The 24,362-nt window shown below is 43.1% G+C and overlaps 2 protein-coding genes across 2 annotated transcripts in view; both read right to left on the reverse strand.

The window, feature by feature from the left end:
* Window positions 1–8,396, reverse strand: part of LOC115425757 (docking protein 2-like) — a 13,279-nt gene extending 4,883 nt beyond the window's left edge. The window contains 6 exon segments of the mRNA XM_030143505.1: window positions 1–11; window positions 1,040–1,209; window positions 3,772–3,880; window positions 5,893–6,060; window positions 7,649–7,783; window positions 8,067–8,396. The exon segment at window positions 1–11 is cut by the window's left edge and continues 256 nt beyond it. Of these exon segments, the coding sequence (XP_029999365.1) occupies window positions 1–11; window positions 1,040–1,209; window positions 3,772–3,880; window positions 5,893–6,060; window positions 7,649–7,783; window positions 8,067–8,126 (653 nt within the window). The 5' untranslated portion in view covers window positions 8,127–8,396.
* Window positions 8,397–10,031: 1,635 nt separating this feature from the next.
* LOC115425770 (bile salt-activated lipase-like) lies at window positions 10,032–19,242 on the reverse strand. The gene is made up of 10 exons (XM_030143524.1): window positions 19,137–19,242; window positions 18,283–18,402; window positions 16,390–16,587; window positions 15,486–15,616; window positions 15,163–15,270; window positions 14,881–15,004; window positions 13,998–14,184; window positions 10,670–10,873; window positions 10,258–10,455; window positions 10,032–10,114 (listed from the first exon to the last, which is right to left on the reverse strand). Exons 1-10 carry the CDS (start codon window positions 19,231–19,233, stop codon window positions 10,111–10,113), a joined length of 1,371 nt encoding a protein of 456 aa, XP_029999384.1. The 5' UTR covers window positions 19,234–19,242; the 3' UTR covers window positions 10,032–10,110.
* Between the last annotated feature and the right edge of the window lie 5,120 nt (window positions 19,243–24,362).

Genomic DNA, 24,362 nt, shown 5'->3' on the forward strand with positions numbered 1-24,362 from the left:
GAGAAGGTGGACTGTGGAGACCGGAGACCGGATCAGACACACTGGACTGGACCAGATCAGACGGACTGGACTGGACTGGACCAAACCAGATCAGACGGACTGGACTTGACCGGATCAGCAAACACACCTGATCAACCTGACTTTGAAAATCCAGACAAATCCCACTTTTCGATTCCAAACTGGAAGGGGTCTGGGTCCAGATAGGACCATGTCATGGTACTAAAGGCATGGGAACGTTTACAGACAGGCCTGGAGTGTTCCTTCCAGTTTGGGATCGACTTTATGAATCCCTTTTTCCAAAGAGCACCTCGAGCAAACACTTTTTCGGTCCTAGAAGTATTCCTTCAAATGAATTTTTGAAATCCTACTTTTATTTGCACATTTTGTCCACATTTGTTGTTAAAATCTGTTTTTTTGTTTTATTTTAGTTTCAGACCAAAAGGGAAAACTGACGTTAAAAACAGTCCTATTTGATTTATTTAAAGAATCAGGTTCAGTCTGAAAATCAACTCTGTTCCAGACTCTATCCACAAAAAATCTTGAAATACATTAAAAGTCTGCATCATTTTCTTTTCTCTTTAGTCTGGAAGCCCTCAGTGCTTTTCTAAATGTGTTTTCTACTTCGACTAATGTTATTAGTAGTATTCATATTTATTCTTATGGCTCCTTCAGAGAAACAGAAACAGAATAAAAGTGAATGAAATCCAACTAAACAGAACATTAACAGTAAAAACACACTGAGAAAGCACTAATACATGCAGTACATGTAGTGTATGCAATACATGCAGCGCATACAGTACATGTAGTACATGCAGTGCATGCAGTACATGTACATGCAGTACATGTAGTACATGTAGTACATGCAGTACATGTACTACATGCATGTACATGTACTGCATGCACTGCATGTACTACATGCAGTACATGTAGTACATATAGTCCATGCAGTACATGCAGTACATGTAGTCCATGCAGTACATGCAGTACATGTAGTACCCTGTAGTACCCTGTAGTACCCTGTGGTGTCCTGTTGCCGTACCTTGTCTCGTCCGAAGCGTCTCAGGTACCTGTAGGGCCAGGTGTAGACCACGTCGCCCCCTCTGTCCAACAGGTGGAGGGCGTCCACGTCAGCACGAAGGATGACATCGCCCTTCAGATGACAGCGGTCGGACGCCTCAGTCCGACGGATGCACACCCGGAAGACACGCACTGACACGCAATCACACACACACACACACACACAGGAAGTCAATGCACTGACACACTGTTCTTCAGTAAAATGAAAACATACATGTTTGTAAACATACCCCCAGGATGTCCATATAAGGACATGGAAATTTACCCAGAATCCCTCAGAGTGAATTCAGTTGAATTCAGATGAACTGGAGTTAGTTTATGTCACTGATCTGAACCAACCAGACCTGTGTGTGTGTGTGTGTGTGTGTGTGTGTGTGTGTGTGTGTGTGTGTGTGTGAGTGTGTGTGTGTGTGTGTGACAGTTGTTGTGTAGTTGTTGTGTAATTGTGTAGTTGTTGTGTAGTTGTGGTTGTGTGACGGTTGACATTGGTGTCAAACCACATCCACAGGTGTTTCAGGAAACAGTTGTATTGTCACCTCCATGTAACTGAACTAAGCTTCAGTAAATACGTCTGTTTCAGCGCTGTCACATCCTGTCGCTATGACGACAGCGTTGATCTCAACCACATGGAGTCGAATAGATGTTGTATTTTATTTACGTTTGTATCATATGTTCTGTTTCTGTTCATGTTCATATTATCTCCTGTTGGGTCACACATGCACATGTGTATATATGTGTACATGTAGTGTGTACATGTGTACTTGTGTATGTGTATATGTAGTGTGTACACAGTATATGTAGTGTGTATATGTACATATATTGTGTATATGTGTATATGTGTGTTGTAAACGTTGTTTGTGCTTTAAGTACCACCAGCAGATCCAGTAGAAGTAGATCTAGAATAAATAGAAGTGCACAGAGGCTGAATCAGAGCAGTTCTATGACAAACCAACATGTTCATAGTTTCAGCCACAGCAGACACACCTGTGATGAGTCAGCAGTACACATGAGAGTGTGTGTGTGTGTACTTATGTGTCTTTTCCTGCATCTGTGTGTATTTTAGTGTATTTTTGTGTGTTTGTATGTATTTTACTGTGTCTGTGTGTATTTTGTGTGTATTTACATGTATTTTTGTGCATTTGTGTGTATTTTAGTGTGTTTTTGTGTAACTGTGTATTTTAGTGTGTTTTTTGTGTATTTTTGTGCGTCTGTGTATATTTTAGTGTGTCTGTGTGTATTTGCATGTATTTTTGTGCCACTGTGTGTATTTTGTGTGTATTTGTGCATCTTTTTGTGCGTCTGTGTCTTTTGCATGTATTTGTGTGTCTTTGAGTGTTTCTTTTTGTGCGTCTGTGTGCCTTTTTGTGTGTCCTTTTGTGCATCTGTGTTTCTTTTTGTGTGTCTCTGTGTGTCTTTTTGTGCATCTCTGTGCCTTTTTGTGTGTCTTTTTGTGCGTCTGTGTCTTTGAGTGTTTCTTTTTGTGCGTCTGTGTGCCTTTTTGTGTGTCTTTTTGTGCATCTCTGTGTCTTTTTGTGCATCTGTGTGCATTTTGTGTGTCTGTGTGTGTCTTTTGTATGTCTGTGTGTCTTTTTGTGTGTCTTTTTGTGCGTCTGTGTGTGCTTCTATATTTAGTGCGTTTGTGGGAAAACAGATAAAAGAGGAACCTGAGGTTTGGTTCAAGACGAGACGGAGGAAGTCGACGCTTTGGTCTGAACCTGCACTTGAGTCACCATGGAAACCAAAGGTTAAAGCCTGACTCCGCCCACATCCAGTCTGATCCGGATCAGGATGGACCAGGTATCTGCTCCTGGTTTTTCCAGGTCCTGATGTTTCTGTCCTGGTTTTTGTATTTTTGTTTGTTTGTTTTTGTTTTGTTTTGTTTTTTTGTCGTGTGTTTTTTGTCGTTCATCGTATCACATCGGTTTCTGATAACGTGTGTTCACACACTAACACAAAAACCACCAGCAGATGTAGAACACACGCACTAAGTGACACAAACAGACCTGTTTCATATGTTAGAGTTTAGATCAGACCATGGTTCCTTTAAGGCCTTTAAACGCATCACGTTGCCTTCACAGACTTCAGTTTATCATAAGTTTCAGCTGTATTTGTCTCATTTAACGGATGAATGGTTTTAGTTCAGGTCTAGGTTTAAGGGTTAGTTCTGACATTTAGGTTTAGGGTTAGTTTAAGTTTTAATTTTAATTTTAATTTTAATTTTAATTTTAATTTTAATTTTAATTTTAATTTTAGTTTAAGTTTTAGTTTCAATTTTAATTTTAATTTTAATTTTAATTTTAATTTTAATTTTAATTTTAATTTTAGTTTTAGTTTAAGTTTTAGTTTCAATTTTAGTTTTAGTTTTAGTTTTCGTTTCCTCGCAGGCTGATGGGTTTCTGTACATTTCACTTCCTTACTTTCCCCCTTTATTCTTTTCTTCGTCTCTGTCTCTTCTCAGTTCTTCATTTCTAAATGTTGTCGCTTTAAAAGATCAAAAAAGAAAAAGACCAAACCACAGACGCAGTGTTTGGACGGTTGGACATTCAAGAAAAGACAGACGTTTGTGTATTTGGGTTCTGAGGAGACACTGAACCCACCCATGTCCTGATGACATCACAAAGATGGACAGGTGGACAGACAGATGGACAGACAGACAGGTGGACAGACAGATGGACAGACAGGTGGACTGTGTACCTGTGTCTCTGCCGCTGTACAGGCTGTTGTCCTCCATGCCTTGGTCTTCGTCCACTCGGGTTCCTCGGTGTAAACTGCCTCGTTTCACAGCAGGTTCCACCCAGTTCATCTGCACAAACACAACAGGAAGTAGAACCTGAGCCCAGAACCTGAGCCCAGAACCAGCACTGGGACGGACCCACAACCTACTGAGGTCAAAGGTCAGTTCACAACAAAGGACTTGGACCGGACACGTTTCATTTCAGAACATCGACAGAACGTTCCATGTTCTATCAGAAAACCCAGAACATTCTGAGGAACTGGTCCTGGTTCTGTCACTGAAACCAGGTCAACGTGGACCAGGTTCTGTCACTGAAACCAGGTCAACGTGGACCAGGTTCAGTCAAACGCTTCTGGGTTCTGCAGTTCTCTGATGGGACTCTGATGTGGCTGTGACAGAAGCCGCAGCGTGATTGGCCACTGCCGCGTGTGCACTTCCTGTCACATGGAGGCAAAGAGGAAGTGGAGCAGTGACTCAGGAAGATGAGCTGTCAATCAACACGGCGCCGTGACAACGAGACGAGAAACAAGGGGGAAAAAAAGAAGAAAAAAGAAAAACAAACAAACAAAACCTGTCAAAACCAGTCCACTACAGTCCAGCTCAGTCCACCACAGTCCAGTACAGTCCACTACAGTCCAGCTCAGTCCACCACAGTCCAGTACAGTCCACTACAGTCCAGCTCAGTCCACCACAGTCCAGTACAGTCCACTACAGTCCAGCTCAGTCCACCACAGTCCAGTACAGTCCACTACAGTCCAGCTCAGTCCACCACAGTCCAGTACAGTCCACTACAGTCCAGCTCAGTCCACTACAGTCCAGTACAGTCCACTACAGTCCACTAGAGTCCAGTACAGTCCACTACAGTCCAGTACAGTCCACTAGAGTCCACTACAGTCCACTACAGTCCACTAGAGTCCAGTACAGTCCACTACAGTCCAGTACAGTCCACTACAGTCCACTACAGTCCACTACAGTCCAGTACAGTCCACTAGAGTCCAACAGAGTCCAGCAGAGTCCAGGACAGTCCACTAGAGTCCAGTACAGTCCACTACAGTCCACTACAGTCCAGTACAGTCCACTACAGTCCACTACAGTCCAGTACAGTCCACTAGAGTCCACTACAGTCCACTACAGTCCAGTACAGTCCACTAGAGTCCAACAGAGTCCAGCAGAGTCCAGGACAGTCCACTAGAGTCCAGTACAGTCCACTAGAGTCCAGTACAGTCCACTAGAGTCAAGCAGAGTCCAGTAAAGTCCAGTAGAGTCCACTAGAGTCCAGTAGAGTCCATTAGAGTCCACTAGAGTCCAGCAGAGTCCACTAGAGTCCAGCAGAGTCCAGGAGAGTCCAGCAGAGTCCACTAGTATCAAGTAGAGTCCAGTACAGTCCAGTAGAGTCCAGCAGAGCCCAGTACAGTCCAGTAGAGCCCAGCAGAGTCCGGTACAGTCCAGCAGAGTCCAGTACCGTCCTGCCGAGTCCAGCAGAGTCCAGTAGAGTCCACTAGAGTCAAGTAGAGTCAAGTACAGTCCAGTAGAGTCCGCTAGAGTCCACTAGAGTCAAGTAGAGTCCAGTAAAGTCCAGTAGAGTCCAGCAGAGTCCAGTAGAGTCTAGCAGAGTCCAGTACAGTCTAGCAGAGTCCAGTACAGTCCAGCAGAGTCCATTACAGTCCAGCAGAGTCCACTAGAGTCCAGCAGAGCCCAGCAGAGTCCAGTACAGTCCAGTACAGTCCAGTAGAGTCCAGCAGAGTCTGTTAGAGTCCAGTACAGTCCAGCAGAATCCAGTATGGTCCAGTAGAGTCCAGCAGAGTCATGTACAGTCCAATAGAGTCCATTAGAGTCCATTAGAGTCCAGCAGAGTCCAGTACAGTCCAGCAGAGTCTAGTAGAGTCTAGTACAGTCCAGCAGAGTCCAGTACAGTCCAGTAGAGTCCAGTAGAGTCCAGCAGAGTCCAGCAGAGTCCAGTACAGTCCAGCAGAGTCCAGCAGAGTCCAGTACAGTCCAGTACAGTCCGCTTCAGTCCAGTAACGTTTGTGTAGTTGTGTGTCTGTGTAGTTGTGTGTCTGTGTAGTTGTGTGTGTACCTACAGGGAATGCGATCTCACACAGTTTGTGCGTCCACTCGTCCACCTGCTGCCGTTCGCCTGCGAACACGTAGATTTTATCGGTGGTTTCGATCAGGAACGGACTGGTGTCTTTGGGACAACCGTCCATGTCCACCTCAGACACCCGGATACAGTCAGACAGACGGATCACCTGGAAGACCAGACAAACAGACAGACGGTTACCATGGAGACCAGGCAGGCAGACGGTTACCATGGAGACCAGGCAGGCAGACACTCGTGTCCCTTGGTAACATGGTAACCTGTGGAGTTTACAAGTGAATTTGATCTCTCAGTACAGTCCAGTACAGTCCAGTACAGTCCAGTACAGTCCTGTACAGTCCAGTGCAGTCCAGTACAGTCCAGGACAGTCCAGTGCAGTCCAGTACAGTCCAGTACAGTCCAGTACAGTCCAGGACAGTCCAGTCCAGTCCAGTGTAGTCCAGGACAGTCCAGTACAGTCCAGTGCAGTCCAGTGCAGTCCAGGACAGTCCAGTACAGTCCAGTGCAGTCCAGTACAGTCCTGTACAGTCCAGTGCAGTCCAGGACAGTCCAGTACAGTCCTGTACAGTCCAGTACAGTCCAGTGTAGTCCAGTACAGTCCAGTACAGTCCAGTACAGTCCAGTGTAGTCCAGTACAGTCCAGTACAGTCCAGTGTAGTCCAGTACAGTCCAGTACAGTCCAGTACAGTCCAGTGTAGTCCAGTGTAGTCCAGTACAGTCCAGTACAGTCCAGTACAGTCCTGTACAGTCCAGTCCAGTCCAGTGTAGTCCAGTACAGTCCAGTACAGCAGAGGTGATTTCTCTCAGACTGCAGTGGAAGCTCAGCTTCCCCTAAAATTATGAAAATTAAATGCTCAAATCTGTTCAGTTGTTTTCATTTCATTGACTCCAAATGTGTTGGAACACGTTCATCTCTCAGACCAGTTGGTTCAGAATCAGTTTGATCCCAAATAAACGTACTGGATGTTGTTCACTTCTCCTCCATTCCCGTGTCTGTGTTTTCTCCTCCATCTCTGCTCAGTGCATTTGTCCGTAGATGCTCAGCGTTCATGCACTTCAGTGGGACTGAGTGGAACTGGTTTTTTCAACGACTCTAAACTGGACGCTAATTGGATAAACGCCACCATGTTGTCCCGCCCCCGGACACTTGGCATCTCTGGGGGTGAATGGAGCTCAGCCGGGCCGGAAGCCGGGATTCCACGTGCTGATTGGAGGATCAGTCCAAAGGCTGAATCCCGTTTGATTGACAGCTGTTTTCAGATCTGCTCCTTCACTGACACAGTTCAGTTTAATACCGTCACACATTCTGCTGTGGAATCACAGAAACCAAATGACTTGTTCATTTCTTGCACTGTAAATAAAACACACTCATTGGACTTCCTTGTTTCAATTTAGCATAATTTCAGCGTTTTCTTGTTTAGTTGGTACGATAAGGTCACTGAGCATTTTCTTAAAAAGGAACGGAGGGACGAATTTATGTTTAAATAACTTGACTTTTTTTTTTTTGATGTAAGCCAACAATGAGCTTCCCCTGTCTGAAAGACAAACAGCTGCCACTGCTGTCCAGTACAGTCCAGTACAGTCCAGTACAGTACAGTCCAATAGAGTCCAGTACAGTACAGTCCAGTCCAATAGAGTCCAGTACAGTCCAGTCTTGTCCAGTTCAGTCCAGTCCAGTCCAGTCCAGTCCAGTACAGTCCAGTCCAGTTCAGTCCAGTTCAGTCCAGTCCAGTCCGTACCTTCTTGTTCTCCTGCTGTTTCCGTAGGTTCTTGTCGTTCTTCTCAGATCCTCCATCTTTACTCTCGTAGAACTCCAGTCTGGAGATGGAGCAGGAGCTTTCCCTGTAGAGGACGCAGCAGACCCGCTTCCACTTCTACACACACACAACAACAACAACAAAAACAACAACATCATCAATACCACCACAGTGCGTACAAACACACAGTGTGTTGGATCAGTGTCTTCATTCATGTGTTTGAACAGTGAATGTTCAGGTTTTGAACCTGACCTGCCATGGACCATGTCAGCAGTCTGTGGACCACTATAAGGAGTCCAGACCTTTTCTCTTTGTCTCTCTGTTGAATTCTGGGATGTGTGCCTGACTGAGTGGGAGGGGCCCTGGTGGAGGTGGGCGGAGTCATGTGTGCAGATGTTACCTTCCCAAACCTCTGCTGCTGCAGGTACAACACGCCTTTCTTCCTGATGTCCTCCTCCATGACGACGCTGCACCTCCTCTTCGTCGTCCCCCTCGTCCCCCTCCTCCTCCCCTTCGGACGTTCTTCTTCCTCTTCTGCTCCTCTGACCTCCTTCTTAACTCTCCTTCTCTTTCTTCTGCTCTTTTGTTGAATTGGACAATCTTCACCTCTTTGTCAACGTCTTCACCTCCGTCCTCTCTGGCTTCTTCTTCTTCTCCTTCTTCTTCTTCTTCTTCTTCTTCTTCTGTGGTTCTTCCTCTTGTCTCCGTGGCGTTGATGTGATGCAGAGAAACGTTGAATGTGTCAACGCTGCTTCCTGCTGTCACAGTATGTGGCAACACACCAACCCTGTGTGTGTGTGTGTGTGTGTGTGTGTGTGTGTGTGTGTGTGTGTAGATGTTCATATCAGATGTTTGTTGTACATTATTTTGTTGTGTTACTCCCCCTGCTGGTCATGTTTGGAACGGTTTCCTCTAAAAGCTGAATCACCACCGTCTCCTGAGTTTTAATGACTCATAAATTGTTCCTGTAGCTCCGCCCCTTCTGTCGGTGACAACTAACCAGTAGGATGTGACTCATGGTTTGTGGGTGGGTTCAGATTTTACCTCTGGTTTCATGTTCTGTTCCCGTCCACCTGTAACCTGTGTGTTTCCAACCTTCAACCAGTGAAGTCAGAATAAAGTCACTTTTAAAATGAGTTAAAGTCAGGTTTAAAATGAGGTTAAAGTCAGGTTTAAAATGAGGTTAAAGTCAGGTTTAAAATGAGGTTAAGGTCAGGTTTAAAATGAGGTTAAATTCAGGGTTAAAGTCAGATTAAATTCAGGATTAAGTCAAGTTAAAGTCAAGATAAATTCAGAATTTAATCAGGTTTAAAGTAAGATTGAACTCAAGTTTAAAGTCATGTTAAAGTCAGGTTTATGTTCACACATGAAAATTGAACCAGAATGTTTGAAAATCTGCAAAATGTGAATAATTGTTTCAAAGAAAAATAGAAATAAGAAAAAAAAAAAAAAAAAAGAAATAACAGAGTTTGATTGAATTCATTATTGTTGATTTTATTTTTCTTCTGCTCATGTTGTTGATTGAATGCAGACTCTGTTCCATCTTCATTCTTTTTTAAAGTCGATCTGAGGAGGTGGAAGGTGTTCCACACTTTTCCAACACACACACTTTGGTCCAACACTGACTCGCAGGTTTATTCTGAATCTGGCTTTAACCCAAACATTCAAACCAACTGGACCACCTTAAATGACACAAATGAAGCTTTTCAGACGATTTAAGATGGAATTTATTTGACACATGAGAAAACCATCTGATGCAGCAGATCAAGACTTTATTTGACTGAGTGAAGACCAGCCCTCAGACTCTGCTGGTTCCATGTGGGTCAGTCCAAGTCCTGGTTCCATGTGGGTCAGTCCAAGTCCTGGGTCTTCACTGATGGCAGGGCGCTGTATGTGGTCGTCCAGTAGTCCACGTAGGTGGACCTCAGGTCATAGCTAGAGAGACCACAGGACAGGAGACCATGTCAGCTGGATCTACTGGGTCTACAGGATCTACCGGATCTACCAGATCTACCAGGTCTACTGGATCTACAGGATCTACCAGGTCTACCAGATCTACTGGGTCTACAGGATCTACCGGATCTACCAGATCTACCAGGTCTACTGGATCTACAGGATCTACCAGGTCTACCAGATCTACTGGGTCTACAGGATCTACCGGATCTACCAGATCTACCAGGTCTACTGGATCTACAGGATCTACCAGGTCTACCAGATCTACTGGGTCTACAGGATCTACCAGGTCTACCAGATCTACTGGGTCTACAGGATCTACCAGGTCTACCAGATCTACTGGGTCTACAGGATCTACCAGATCTTCTGGATCTGCTGAGTCTGGGAGTCCATGGACTCACCTGACAGAGGACTTGGAGATCTTGTGGTTGATGGTCAGATACGGTCGATGGTATTTGGTGAAAGCCGGCCACGGGGCTGGGACTCGACTGTCACCTGTGTTGGGATCACTAGACAAGACAAGACAGACCAGTTTAGACCAGTTCAGACCAGTTTAGACCAGTTCAGACCAGTCCAACCTGTCTGAAAAATAAGGTCATGGTCTCATTTTCTTTCTCCAGTGCATGGTGGGAGTTTACCCGGTCCTGGCGAAGTTGGTCCAGTATGCGATCATGTACCCGGACAGGTCTCGGTGTCGGGGGAAGTAGACCAGCGGTGTGGCGAAGGGTTTACCGAACAGGTACTGGAGGTCCTCTGCATGCTCCGCCCCCACCCAACTGGGGAATCCTGGGATACGAGTCTTCATGTTGAACAGGTAGGAGTAGGTACGGGCTCCACTGAGGGACAGTGGACAGGACAGTGGACAGGAGTGGACAGGACAGTGGACAGGACAGTGGACAGCGGACAGGACAGTGGACAGGGCAGTGGACAGAAGACAGGACAGTGGACAGTGGACAGGAGTGGACAGCGGACAGGACAGCAGAGACCACAGTCAAACCACACCCCTAGCATTTGAAAATGTGGACCACCCAGACCGGACCCACAGCAGACCTGGTGTTGTTGGCATGGAGCTGCAGGGCGATCTGGGTCGGGACCAGGAACAGGAAGTCGGTCTCCATGTCCGCCACCGTCTTCTTCACCACAGATGGATCCGGAGCCGAACCCCAGTGGGCGGAGTAAACACCGTACGCCGAGGAGATGGCGGCCGTCCCCTTCTCTTTGGTCAGACCGGCCAGAAGACCTCGAACGTCCTCCCTGAGGAGCAGGAGGAGGACAGACATGAGGTCCAGAAGAGGAGGAGGTCTAGGGCACGGGGGTCGGACTCCTGTTCTTTCAGGTTCCACATTCAGTCTGATCTGATCTGCAGTGGACCGGACCAGTCAAATAAGAACAGAAGAACCTAGAAATAATGACAACTGACAATTTTTGTCTTTGTTTTAGTGCAAAAAACCCATTAAACTATGAAAATACTTACTTTTATAAACTATCCAAACAAAAAAGATGTGAATAACCTGAAAAAACTGAAATTTCCTTCAAAAATCAGTGCAATTTTCTCAGTCTTCTTCCTCCACTTCTCATTAGTCCATGTGCATTCTGGATCAGATCTCCAAAGACACTAAACACTGAGGAACAGGAAGAAAAGAGTTCAAACTGGACTGAATTTAATACAGACATTTCAGGTTGGACACATTTGTTCAGGTTAGTCACATTTTATTGGTACAGGAGAGTTTGGAAATGGAAATATTTTCATAATTTAACATTATTTTTTTGCACTGAAACAAAGACAAATATTTGTAGTTATCATTATTTATCGGCATAATGTAATATTTTTTTCCGTCAAACCCAGTAGTAAATCTGCAGTCCTTCTTCTGTGTGGGTTCTTCTGCTGTTATTATTGGACTGTAGATCAGATTGGTCTGGATGTGGAACCCACACTAAAATGAGTTCCACAGCCTGGACTGTGGAGTTTATACACTTTGGAAATTCATCCTAGGGGTCGGACAGGAACCTTTGGGGGGACCCACTTGGGCCTCGGGACGCATGTTTGAGACCCCTGTGGTCTAGGGTGAGCAGGTGTAGACCAGCTTTGACCCGCTCTATTCAGGACATTAGCATTTTTACCTTCATCCCACTTCGTCCACATGCGGAGACAATGTCCCACAAAAAGCATGAGTTCATCAGGCTAAAGGTGCACGTCCACATGTACCATACATACAAAGCAAATTTACAGAAACAGCTGCAACAGGTGAATTTGTGTCAGAATAAAGAAAAATAATAGAAGATAGCACACTAAAAGAACATGATGTCAATTTTCATTTATTTTGGGGATTATTTTGTTCATTTTGTCCTTTGTCCGACATCTGTTTTGTTGGGACCAAGGTTCTAATAGTTTTGGATTTTTCAGTATAGTTTAGTTTTTTTTTGTGTTTTGTTTGTGGACCAAGTGGGGACGAAGGCCATGTGATGTCCCCATGAAGCCGGTGGGAGGAGTTAAACCAGGTCTAACTGGACTAACTCCATCTGCTGTGTTCAAAGGCAGGTTTCTGAGCTCGTAAGTCACGACTTCAAGCTATGACTCACGACTTTGTAGCATTCCAGGTAAGTCACACCAAACTGCCTGAGCGCAAGGAATTATGGGAGCTCGATGTAACCAAAGCAGCCTGGCGGACCACAACGGGCTGATGCTCATTTATAGTCATTTCTATCCCAGAGGTGTGTTCTTTTTGTTTATTTGAGGGAAACAGGAAGTGCATAAAGCAGAAGCTGTTCTACTTTTTCTGTTCCATTATTAGTCTGTTTGGATCCGTGTCCTAACGTTAGAGCAGCTGCTGAATATGCAGAACGTTTAAGGACAGGGTTCGAATAGTTTAGGATTTTTCATTCTAGTTTTATTTAGTTTGGACTTTTTTTTCTCTAATTCAGTTCATTTTAATTTGTTTTTAGAGCAGGTTTGCTAGTTTTTATTATGTTACGACCCATAGGTGGGTCTGTAGTGTCATTCCGTGGGTGTGTCCTTTTTTGTGTGTGTGTGTGTGTGTGTGTGTGTGTGTGTGTGTGTGTGAATGGACAAATATGTTGCAGGTGCCGAGCCAGTTTCCCCCCCTGTGATTGGAGCAGTGGCTGGAGGCGGACCTTTAAAGACTGCGGAGCTGGGCCGGACCCCCGTTGCACTTCCTCTACTCCCAACCCCGCCTCCATTCCGCCAGCGTTCCTGTTCAGAAGTAGGGGAGGTGGGCTGCCCTGTTTGTTTTATCTCGTTTTCTCCTGTTTTTGGTAGAAGGTTAGGCCTTGTATTTTGGTTTCTTTTATTTTGCAGGTCAGCCTAATTTCTCATTAGTGCAGTTTTGTTTGTTGTTTTGGCCAGAGCCCACCCCGAAGTTTCAGTTGCCTTTTGTCTAGTTTTCAATATCCTTATGTTGCACCTTGTAAAATAAATCACCATTTTGTTAAACTTGCACAACCCGTGTCCAGGTTTTTTTTCTCTGTGGCTTGGGAGTGAGGAAAAGTGAGCACACTCTTCATGTTGCACCCTAGGGTCCCCTAGCCGGGGCGTAGCATGAATTGGGGGCTCGTCTTTGTTGCGCGTTGTCCTTTTGAGCGACCGATAGGGGTAAGTTGGTAAGTTGTTTTTTCTCTCTTTCTTTCTGGTTGGCAGTTTGTGGTTGTGACTATGGCAGCCGAGTTTAATTTAGATGATTTTGTCGTAGCTGCCATTTGGGATAGGGTCCCCTAGCCGGGGCGTAACAATTAGTTTTTGTTATTTTCTAAATGCTTAGTTTTAGTTTAGTTTTAGTATTAATTTTAGTTTAGTCGTCTCTTTTCTCTTCTTCTCTGTGCTCCTATTCAAATCAATCCCAGACAGGACTCTGCTGCTTTAGTCTCCATGTTTCCAGGTAGAGTGGGGACCAGAAGACGACTGGAAACCACAAGTGAACACAAGTGACGGAGCAAAAAGTGTCGTATGGTGCTGCTAGCTAAAATTGCTTGAGGGAAATAAAAGGATTTTATATCAATTCGACATTGACAAAGACGAAAACAAAGGGAATTTTATCCCTAATTTTTGTCCGTTTTAGTTAGTTTTGTAAACACACAATACAGTTTCAGTTAGTTATTGTTTTTTTCTTTTAATTATAGTTTTTATTTATTTCAGTTAACGAAAATGTTTTTACTGTTCTAGTTTTCGTCATTTCGTTAGTTTTCGTTGACAATAATAACCTTAGTTGGGACATGGTAACAGACAGTAGGAGCAGTGGGCTGAGAGCAGAGCCCTGAGGAACCCCTACAGAGCCACGTTTAGGTGAACGTCCACAGAGCCCTGGTGGAGCTCCGCCCACAGGTGTTTGTTCGTTTCAGGTGCTGTTGTTGCTTCAGTACTCACGTGGTGGTGTTGGCCTTTAACCTGTTGATGGAGGGAACGTCGACGCCAGCGAAGATGTGTCCGTCCATACTGTTGACCCCCGCCATGTAGTCGAACTGAGCGGCGTTTTGGAACAGTTTACTGGGATGATCCGGGATGAAGTCACCGTCGACCACCGGAGAGAGTTCCAGGAGATCCATGACGACGCCTGGACAGAAGAGACGCCCACGCAGGTGAGACTTTTATTCAAACGTCCGATTAACTGATTTAAGATTTTATATGTTGAGAGACTCGATGTTTTATATGAAGACATCGACTGGATACAACATCGATGGACTCAGTCTGGTTTGGACTTGTGTCTGTTGTTGTCGTTGTGCCTAAGGCTCCACCCACAGCAGGTCTGAACGCACAATTTGGATTTTTGGGTAAAATCTGATTTTTTTGTGTGTTGGTTCATATTCCACATTAAATGCGACTTCTATCAGTTTTGAGTCTGAACTGAATGTGACCCTGAAGTGACCCACATGCACTAAAGAGGTCCAGACGTTTGTTGCATTTCAACGACGTAAAGGTCGGCTAAATGCAACCAGGATGTTCAGACTGAAGTCACATCGGAAAATATCTGATCCAGGTCAAATTTAGGACCTCATATGAAAGTGGTCCGGGTCAGATTCAGGACCGCATATGAAAGCGGTCTGGGTCAGATTTAGGACCGCATATGACAGTGGTCTGGATCAGGTTAGTGCTGTTCACACTGTCTTTAACAGGTCAGATCCAGGTCACATATGGGTGAAAAAATCGGATTTGAGCCACATTTGTCTGCATGTGAACGGAGCCTAAATTCCGTCTCCTCAGATCCAGAATCCTGGATCCTGATGCCGGTTTTTCTTCCAGCTGTTCTGACCTTTTCCCAACAATTGCATCACGTCAATTTTTCCGGCCATGGTGAGTCCGACTGGGTCCGATATCTTCAGACACGCCAACATGTCGTCTTCATTGGTTCTGGAACAGCCCACTTTACGAGCGATCTGAAGAGGAAAATAAAAACATAAACCGTCATTGGTCAGATCCTCATTCTTCACGTTCTCAGCTGTAAATAACTCAATGACAATGGTTGCCGTGGATACGACCCCCGGTGACCCCGGTGGGAACTGGTGGAGGTCTGAAGTGGACTGGGTTTGTGGACCTTCTTGGTCAGAGCCATGGGGTTTTTCTGAAGAGCCCAGGGACTGAGGGAGACGCCACACTGAGTGATGGCCCTGCGGAAGAGACGGGAACTGTACGGAGACACCATCTGAGGGGTGGACAGAGGGTGGACAGAGGGTGGACAGAGGGTGGACAGAGGATGGACAGAGGGTGGACAGAGACAGGACAAATGGAGATGTGGACAGATGGACAGACACATGGACAGATCAGCGTTAGATGGAATCCTGATCCAGATACACCATGGTTCAGATTTTCCTGCTCTGTCATTGGTTGGTTCCTGATCTGTGGGTGTCAACCTCTGACCTGGTAGCTGACGCTGGCGGCTCCTGCTGATTGGCCGAAGATGGTGATGTTGTCGGGGTTTCCTCCAAAGCTGTGGATGTTCCTGCGGACCCAGGAGATGGCGAAGTGTTGATCCCAGAGGCCGTAGTTCCCTGAGACACAAACACACCAAAGACCAGGACAGAGTTAGACCAAGACCAGGACAAAGACCAGGACAGAGTTAGACCAAGACCAGGACAAAGACCAGGACAGAGTTAGACCAAGACCAGGACAAAGACCAGGACAGAATTGGACAAAGACCTAACCTGGGACTGACAACGAACACATAGAACAGCAGGTTAGGGTTAGGGTTAGACCAGGGTTAGGGTTCAACCAGGACAGATTTGGACAAAGACCATCCATTGACAAACACCACAGCAGGTCCAATCAGCCGGTTCTGGTTTTTCCTCCATTGTGCTAAAAGTACAGTTAAAAATAATAACAAAGATGGCGGTGTTCCACAGCTGTGTTTACAGCCACGTTTTATCTGCACAGATAAGATGCAAACAGCAGCGCTCTGAAGACAGATGGCATGCTGGGAAAAGACCATCAGGCACCAGTTGGATACGATAAAGTGGAGCATGGAGGGTTTTCTACGGGTCAGCTCTGAATCCTGATCTGAACTCTGAACCATCGGAACCCAAACAAACCCATCGTAGCAGAATCTACAAAGTCATATTTTGGTCTAATTACTGTTTTACGAAAGTAACGTTCCACAGATGGAACAGTTTGGATCCAAATAAAAAATAAAAAAAATCGGACTTTAAGGTAAATGTGTCCATATGTGACCTGGATCTGATCTGATCTGTTCCAGACAGTCTGAACAGCACTAATCTGACCCAGACCACTTTCATATGTGGTCCTAAATCTGACCCAGACCTCAGACCTGGCATTCGGGTGTCTCCGGTGCTCAGGAAGCCCAGGGTCCCCACCCGGTAGTTCACCGTGACGATGATGACTCCGCCCCTGTCGGCCATCTCCTTCCCGTCGTACAGCGAGTCTCCGAGGATCGCCACATCGTTGGACGCCCCCAGCAGGAAGGCCCCCCCGAAAAGGTACACCATCACCGGGAGGTTGGTCGACACTAGACACAAAGAGGGATGGAGGTAAAACATGTCCACCGCCCCCTGGTGGCCAGCTGCAGTACAGCTCATAAGCCCCGCCCCCTAGGTGTCTGTCAAAGAAAAAACTAAAAGTTTCCAACAGTGTTTGTTCTTCGCAGTCACTGATATTTACACAAATCAACTTGTATGCAGATGATACTTTATTCTATTTTAAAAGCCTGTTTATGATGATGAAAAATACAACATGTTTGAATTTATCCTTATTCTACGGCTTTAATGCAATGAAATTTAATTGAAATGTTTAAATAGTTTTAAGAAAAAAATGTTAGTACTTTAAGTTCAGATCTTAAAGTAATGATGCTTTAAGAAAATGTCATAGTATTAGAGGAACCAAGCTGTAATATTTTCACAAGTTTTGATGTTGAAAGTTAAATTAAGTCACAAAAATATAAAATTACAATGAGATGAAATGTTTTAACTCACGACCTACGGGAAAAACAGTACTTTAAATACTTGAAAATACTTTAAACTGTTATATTTGTACATATGAAGTTAAGGACATTGGCTTTAAAATGATAAATCCAGCAGTTGGACATAAAACATCAAAAACATTTGTCCAGTTTACGTTTGATTATTGTAACAGATAAAGTAGAACACCCAGCTCCATTTCATGCTTTAGTTCAAAGTTTTACTTTTAGATAAGATTATGAATTCACTGCTAACCAGATGAAAGGAGTCGCTTTTCCATTGACCCTCAAACTGCATGAATGTAACTAGTGCATAAAAATTTGTCAAATGGAAAAATTACAATTTTTCTTAATTTAAGATTTTTTTTTTTGCTTAATTCAATTTGTGTGTGTGTGTGTGTGATTCAAGATTTTTTTTTTTGCTTAATTCAAGATTTCTTTGCTCAATTCAACATTTTTTGCTTAATTCTAGATTTTTTTTTTTTTTTTTTTGCGTAATTCACAATGTTTTTGGTCATTTCAAGATTTTTTTTTGCTTACATCATTTTTTTTTGCTTAATTCAACATTTTTGCTTAATTCAAGATTGTTTTGCTTAATTCAACCTTTCATGCTTAATTCAACTTTTTTTGCTTAATTCACAGTGTTTTTGGTCAATTCAAGATTTTTTTTGCTTAAATCAATTTTTTTGCTTAATTCAAGATTTTTTGCTTAATTCAACTTTTTTTCTTATTTCAAGATTTTCTTTTGCTTTTTTGTGTTTAATTCAAGATTTGTTTGCTTAATTCAAGCAAAAAAAAAAAAAAAGCCAATAGAACCAGTGAAATTTATCTTGTTCAAATAGGTGTAAACCCGATTTTCCAGATCTGTTGTCTATAAATCAGTTCTTCTATCTGACTGAACAGTTCCTCTGTAGGTGATTCTGTCTGATTTTCAGTGTGATCAGATATTTGGACCAGAAATGAGAAAAATACACTTGGTCAGATTTAGTTTTTTTTCCAGAGGAACCAGCCTTCTAGATTCAAACCAACACAGATTTATGTTCCAGTTTATGGAAGGACTGACACTGACATCTGCCAGAAGAAAGACAGTCAGCAGCACATTTGGACTGAATGAACAAACCAACCTTCCACACTAGTGTTTGGAACACATTTATATAAATATGGGACAGTTTAGCTCAGATGGACCATGGGAAACAGACCAGTGAGGTGCATTTACGTGGCTCTGCCTGAGGGGGCGCCGTCACCTACGTTTACGTCCCTGTGGAACGAAAATGTTCAGGTACAGACAGTCCTCACTGCCCTGGGTTTTGGTCTGCAGCAGCGTCACCTGCAGGCAGCGTTCACGGTACGTGGTGGCCTTCAGGACGCCTGGCAACGACAAAAACATCAGAGAGCCGTTCACGCCAAGCCCCACCCACACCACTGACCTTTACCACGCCCCTTTTACATCATTAGATCTCACAAAGTTAAAGCAGCGCTGCCGGTTTTAACAAATGATTGAAAACATTCACCAGAAAAATTTGATAAATAGACATAAGAGACAGATTTAACCAGAGGTAATAACCGCATTTATCAACTTTAATCTAATCTAATCTGATTTAATCTAATCTGATTTGATCTAATCTGATTTAATCTAATCTAATCTGATCTAATCTAATCTGATTTAATCTAATCTGATCTAATCTGATTTAATCTAATCTGATCTAATCTGATTTTATCTGATTTGATCTAATCTGATCTAATATAATATAATGTGATCTAATCTAATCTGATCTGATCTGATCTAATCTGATCTGATTTTATCTGATTTGATCTAATCTAATCTAATCTAATCTAATCTAATCTGATCTAATCTGATCTAATCTAATCTAATCTAATCTAATCTGATCTGATCTGATCTAATCTGATCTGATCTCATCTGATTTAATCTGATCTAACTGAATCGAATCAAATCGAATCAAACACACAAAACACAGAAACCACTTCAGTCCTGAATTTTCTGTCTCATTAAAGCAGATTCAAGATTCATTCAGAACTGTTTCTATTCAGTGTTGACAGCAGTGCACTCTGGGAGTTGGAGGAGGCGGAGCCAGTGCACCTACCGCTCCATCCAGGATGAGGTTTGGGTTTTTCCCATTTTCCAGGGACGTCAGCGAAGGGGATCCCTTTGAAGACGTCCACGCTCCTCATCAGGCCCATGCGGTGGCTTTTGCCTTCGACCCGCCCCCCCTCCGTCTGGACCACGCCCAACTACACAACAAACACACACAACAGACACACAACAGACACACAACAGACACACACCCGCTGATTCAAACCCATTCAGATCATAACTGGTGAGCTCTGGGTGTTGTGGTTTGACCTTTGACCTTTGCAGCTGAACCTGAGTTCAGGCCGACGGCGAACAGAACCAGAACCAGCAGCATCTTCAGCCTCAGGTTTGGACGGTTCTGGACGGATCCACAGAGATGAGAGAAGAAACAAACACACACCTGAAGAAGACAAACACAGAAGAGTCAACCACAGACCCAGTGCATCATGGGAAAACACACACACACACACACACACACACACACACACACACACACACACACACACACACACACATGAACACCAGAGTCAGTGTGGTACAAGGTCTGTGTCCACGGCTTCACCTGGACCAGCAGAACCCAACAGAACCAGAACCTGACAGAAACAGAACCCAACAGAATTAGAACCTGACAGGACCAGAACCCAAAAGAACCAGGACCCAACAGAACCAGGACCAGAACCCAACAGAAGCAGGACCCAACAAAAGCAGAACCCAACAGAACCAGGACCCAAAGAACCAGGACCCAGCAGAAGCAGATGGACCTCTTGCCCGTTCGTTCTATCGTTCTGTCCTTCGTTCCGTGTTCCGTCGTTCTGTGTCCATCTGAACACCAGCTGGTATTTAAAGCTGTTCAAACCTCTTATCTCCGCTTGGCCTCAGTTAAACCACACTGTTTACCTCCACCACGTGGCAGACACTGGAAACCAACGATGGAAACCAACGATGGAAATGAATGATGGAAATACAACGGCGTATTAGGCCACATCAAAAAAATAAAAAACGCTTGTCATTATGAGAATAAAGTCGTAATATTTTGAGAATAACGTGTAGTTTTAAAAAAAAAATCTCATAATTTAACAAAATAATTTAACATAACTGTTATAAGATTACAGACAAAACATTTTGAAAATAAAACTTGCAATAGTGTGATTAGAAGTCATAATTTAGAAACTGTCAGTTCCTCCTCCACAAAAGAGGAAATTTACTCCAAATCGGTTCGGTTCTTACGAAGAAACAAACCCAAACGTGTGCAAACTGTCTTCAAAGTTCGACTAATGCTAATGTGTTGATGGTGGGCGGGGCTAATAGGCTCAGTATTTTGTGGGTGGGGCTAATAGGCTCAGTATTTGGTGGGTAGGGCGAATAGGCTCAGTATTTGGTGGGTGGGGCTAATAGGCTCAGTATTTGGTGGGTGGGGCTAATAGGCTCAGTATCTGGCCTTTGTGCGTAAACCCCAAATGAAAGGAGAACCTCAGAGAATGTTCCAGTTTTACATTACGTAATGAGTGGGTACGACTGTATTCTCATAAATTATGGGTTTTATCTCAAAATTTTATGACTTTATTCTCGTTGTGACAAGTGTTTTTATTTTATTCGTATGTGGCCCTAAAACCCCATTGTAACAGAATATGCAACATAATATCATAACTTATTTTACAGATAAGACGCCACTTTTTAATTGGTGTCTTATCTGTACGCATTATGAGCTTTCCACGTGTATGTTCACGCCACATAAAGTACTACGTGATTAGCGTAATTAGTGATTAGCGCAATTAGCGGTTAGGTTAACAGTTAGTGCAATTAGCCATCAGAGTTAGCAGTTACGGATATGTGAAGTGGAGATCTTGGCGTACATTGACATGCCATCAAATGGTGTTGAATAACATGTGAAAGGATGAAAATGCGTACGTATGCACGACAAATGGCATAAGAACTGACGGGACATATAACACGATTTCATGTGATCAGTCTGGAATCTGAAAAAAATGAATGATGCAATTAAAGTTGTTACTTTCCCAGATAAATGTACATTTTGGATGGTGGTCCAAGGGTCGAGTCGATGGGTCGAGTTGCAGCAGAAAGCCATTGGTGAGACTTCAGCATAAGAACAAGAGGCTTGTCTAGGCCATGAAACAGCACCAGTGGACTACTGAAGACTGGAAGAAGACTACTGAAGACTACTGAAGACTGGAAGATGACTACTGAAGACTACTGAAGACTGGAAGATGACTACTGAAGACTACTGAAGACTGGAAGATGACTACTGAAGACTACTGAAGACTGGAAGAAGACTACTGAAGACTGGAAGAGGACTACTGAAGACTACTGAAGACTGGAAGATGACTACTGAAGACTACTGAAGACTACTGAAGACTGGAAGAAGACTACTGAAGACTACTGAAGACTGGAAGAAGACTACTGAAGACTACTGAAGACTACTGAAGACTGGAAGAAGACTACTGAAGACTACTGAAGACTGGAAGAAGACTACTGAAGACTACTGAAGACTGGAAGAAGACTACTGAAGACTACTGAAGACTGGAAGAAGACTACTGAAGACTACTGAAGACTGGAAGAAGACTACTGAAGACTACTGAAGACTGGAGGAAGACTACTGAAGACTACTGAAGACTGGAAGACGACTACTGAAGACTACTGAAGACTGGAAGATGACTACTGAAGACTATTGAAAACTGGAAGAAGACTGGAAGAAGACTACTGAAGACGACCGAAGACTATTGAAGACTGGAAGAAGACTAATGAAGACTACTGAAGACTCTTGAAGACTGTAAGATGACTACTGAAGACTACTGAAGACTGGAGGACGACTACTGAAGACTACTGAAGACTGGAAGAAGACTACTGAAGACTACTGAAGACTATTGAGACTGGAAGACAACTGCTGAAGACTACTGAAGACTGGAAGAAGACTACTGAAGACTGGAAGAAGACTACTGGGGAAAAAAAAAAATAAATTAAAAAAAAAAAAAAAATATATATATATATATATATATATATATATATATGTATACACACTTTTTTTTTCCTTTTTTTTCTTACGGCCTTTTCATACAAAAGGAAAATGAGTGAAACCTTGAACTCAAACAGATGTTCAAACCTGTGCTTTAATATCTGTTTCTGCTGCTCTGGTTTTTCTTGGTTTCTTGTATTTTTAATTTTTTCTATATCCTTCTGGGTTTAACGACGACATTTCACAAAAAATGTCAAAAATTATTTGGACAAAACCTTGTGGTTGTAACAGGAAGTAGTGCCAACGTGTTGGTTCTGCTCTTCTGTCTTTATGAGTCAGTTCTGCTGGTTCTGTTCTTCCATCTTTATGGGTCTGGGTTTTTCAGTAGATGTTCATAAAAGCAGAGTAAATTCAAAGGTTTAGATCAAATCAGAAAAAAGTTAGAAAAAACTATGGTTTTAATGTGTTAACATGTTAATGTTGACAGAACTAATTCAAGTTCAAATTGAGAATAAGGAAATATTTGGAGAAAACGTGGTCGTATTACAGGAATAAACGGTGGTATTTGGGGTAAAGTAAAAATATCATATGTTGTACGTTTAAAGTTAAATGGTAGAAAAGTCACAAAATCACACTAATAAGGATTTAATTTTATAAGAAACAAAACCATTGAGAAAAACATTTAGTTTATTCCAGTTCTTATTAATTGTTCAAATTCCCAGGCGACTCAAAATGCAACAGCTGGAGCCTACGTTAACCCTTTCTTCAGTTTAAATGTATGGATTCCATCAGTGACAGAGTCAGTGTTTATTTTATTTCATATTCTGTTCACAGGTCTGAGTGGAACCAGGACATTCAGAACCGGTTCTTCTGTTGCTCTTCTTCTTTTTCCCTCTGGTTCAGACTCAGCATCAGTTGGTTCTTTATTTGACTCAGACTGAGAATGTCCACAGCTGCTGCAAACGCACAAAAAACAGAAGGAAACTGATGATGAAATCAACCTGGACCCGAGTTGAAACCCACAGGTCTGAACGCAAAGAACTGACGGAAGGACTTTATCAGGACAGCTGAACACAAACAAACAAAAACAGATGTATAGAATATACATATATACATATATACATATGTATATATATATATATATATATATATATATATATATATGTATGTATATGACCTATAAATTTACTAATATATACAACCATGAATATAATATATATACGACCTATAAACTGAACCTACTGGGAGCTGTTATAAAACCAAATGACCTGAAAATAGAGTGTGAAGAACGAAAAAGTCTGTTGTCTTGGTTTAAAGTATGTAAAATTAAACAAATTTAATCTGAGCAAGAACATTTATAAAAACTGAAAACGTATCTATTATAAAGGCTCTAACTGTTGAAGTTTATGTTTTCTTGGAGGGATCTGTTCTTTTCTGTTGTAGCACTCTGAGTTTCGCTGAATGAAAAGTGTGTTATAAATAAAATTTATTATTATTAATAATAATAATAATAATAATAATAATAATAATAATAATAATAATAATAATAATAATAATAAAGTGTAGACCAGTGTTATTGTTACAGCACAGCAGTATGTTTACTGACTGACTTATTTGTCCTAAATTACTGACTTCAACCCATGAAAAATACTCCAAAATAATGATATTTGATATTTTAGACACATTTAACACTGTCCCTCTTTGTATCTTTGGGACCGCAAACGTCTCAGACGCGGTTTCTCGGGAGAATCTGCGTTTTCCGTAAGACATGAACGCCTCTGGGATTTGATTGGCAGGTGGACGGTGTCTGTTTACAGCGGGGGGCGGGGCTTTGTGTGCTCAATATGGCTGCGCCCTGTTGGGATCAACAGGTCTGAAGGTAAAAACTTTTCACTTTTTCATTTATTTTTAACGTTCTTAAACTTTTTTTCAGAAAAAGTCTTGGATGATTTTTTCAGCACCGGAAGTGAGCGCGCACCAGCAGGCGTTAACTCACCGTGTCACCTGACCTGTTCGCAAACGTGCACAACTCCAAAAGTGACAGCTCAGCTGTTAGCATGTTAGCCTGTTAGCCTGTCAGAGTTAGCTCCGACCGCTGTTGAAGAGCAGCTTTAAACACAGTCACCGAATGCTAGGCTAACTGTTAGCTTCGCTGTCCAGCACTTTGTAGGCTATATGTGACGTCACATAAGTTATTCACTGATATAAACACGTAGCTCGAGTAGTAATGCGCATGTGCGGCCGCCATTTTGGAGTGGGGTGCCG

This window comes from Sphaeramia orbicularis, chromosome 9 (genome assembly GCF_902148855.1).
Source record: "Sphaeramia orbicularis chromosome 9, fSphaOr1.1, whole genome shotgun sequence".
Classification (NCBI taxonomy): Eukaryota; Metazoa; Chordata; class Actinopteri; order Kurtiformes; family Apogonidae; genus Sphaeramia; species Sphaeramia orbicularis.

What these genes read in the sequence shown, in the direction of transcription:
- LOC115425770 (XM_030143524.1), bottom strand. Translation starts at nt 19,233, where the DNA reads ATGGGCCTGATGAGGAGCGTGGACGTCTTCAAAGGGATCCCCTTCGCT. An exon ending in CGTTCCACAGGGACGTAAAC is followed by an intron (nt 16,588 to 18,282) that starts GTAGGTGACGGC and finishes CTTTGTGTCTAG; the next exon opens with TGTCGACCAACCTCCCGGTG. An exon ending in CCGCCAGCGTCAGCTACCAG is followed by an intron (nt 15,271 to 15,485) that starts GTCAGAGGTTGA and finishes TCCACCCCTCAG; the next exon opens with ATGGTGTCTCCGTACAGTTC.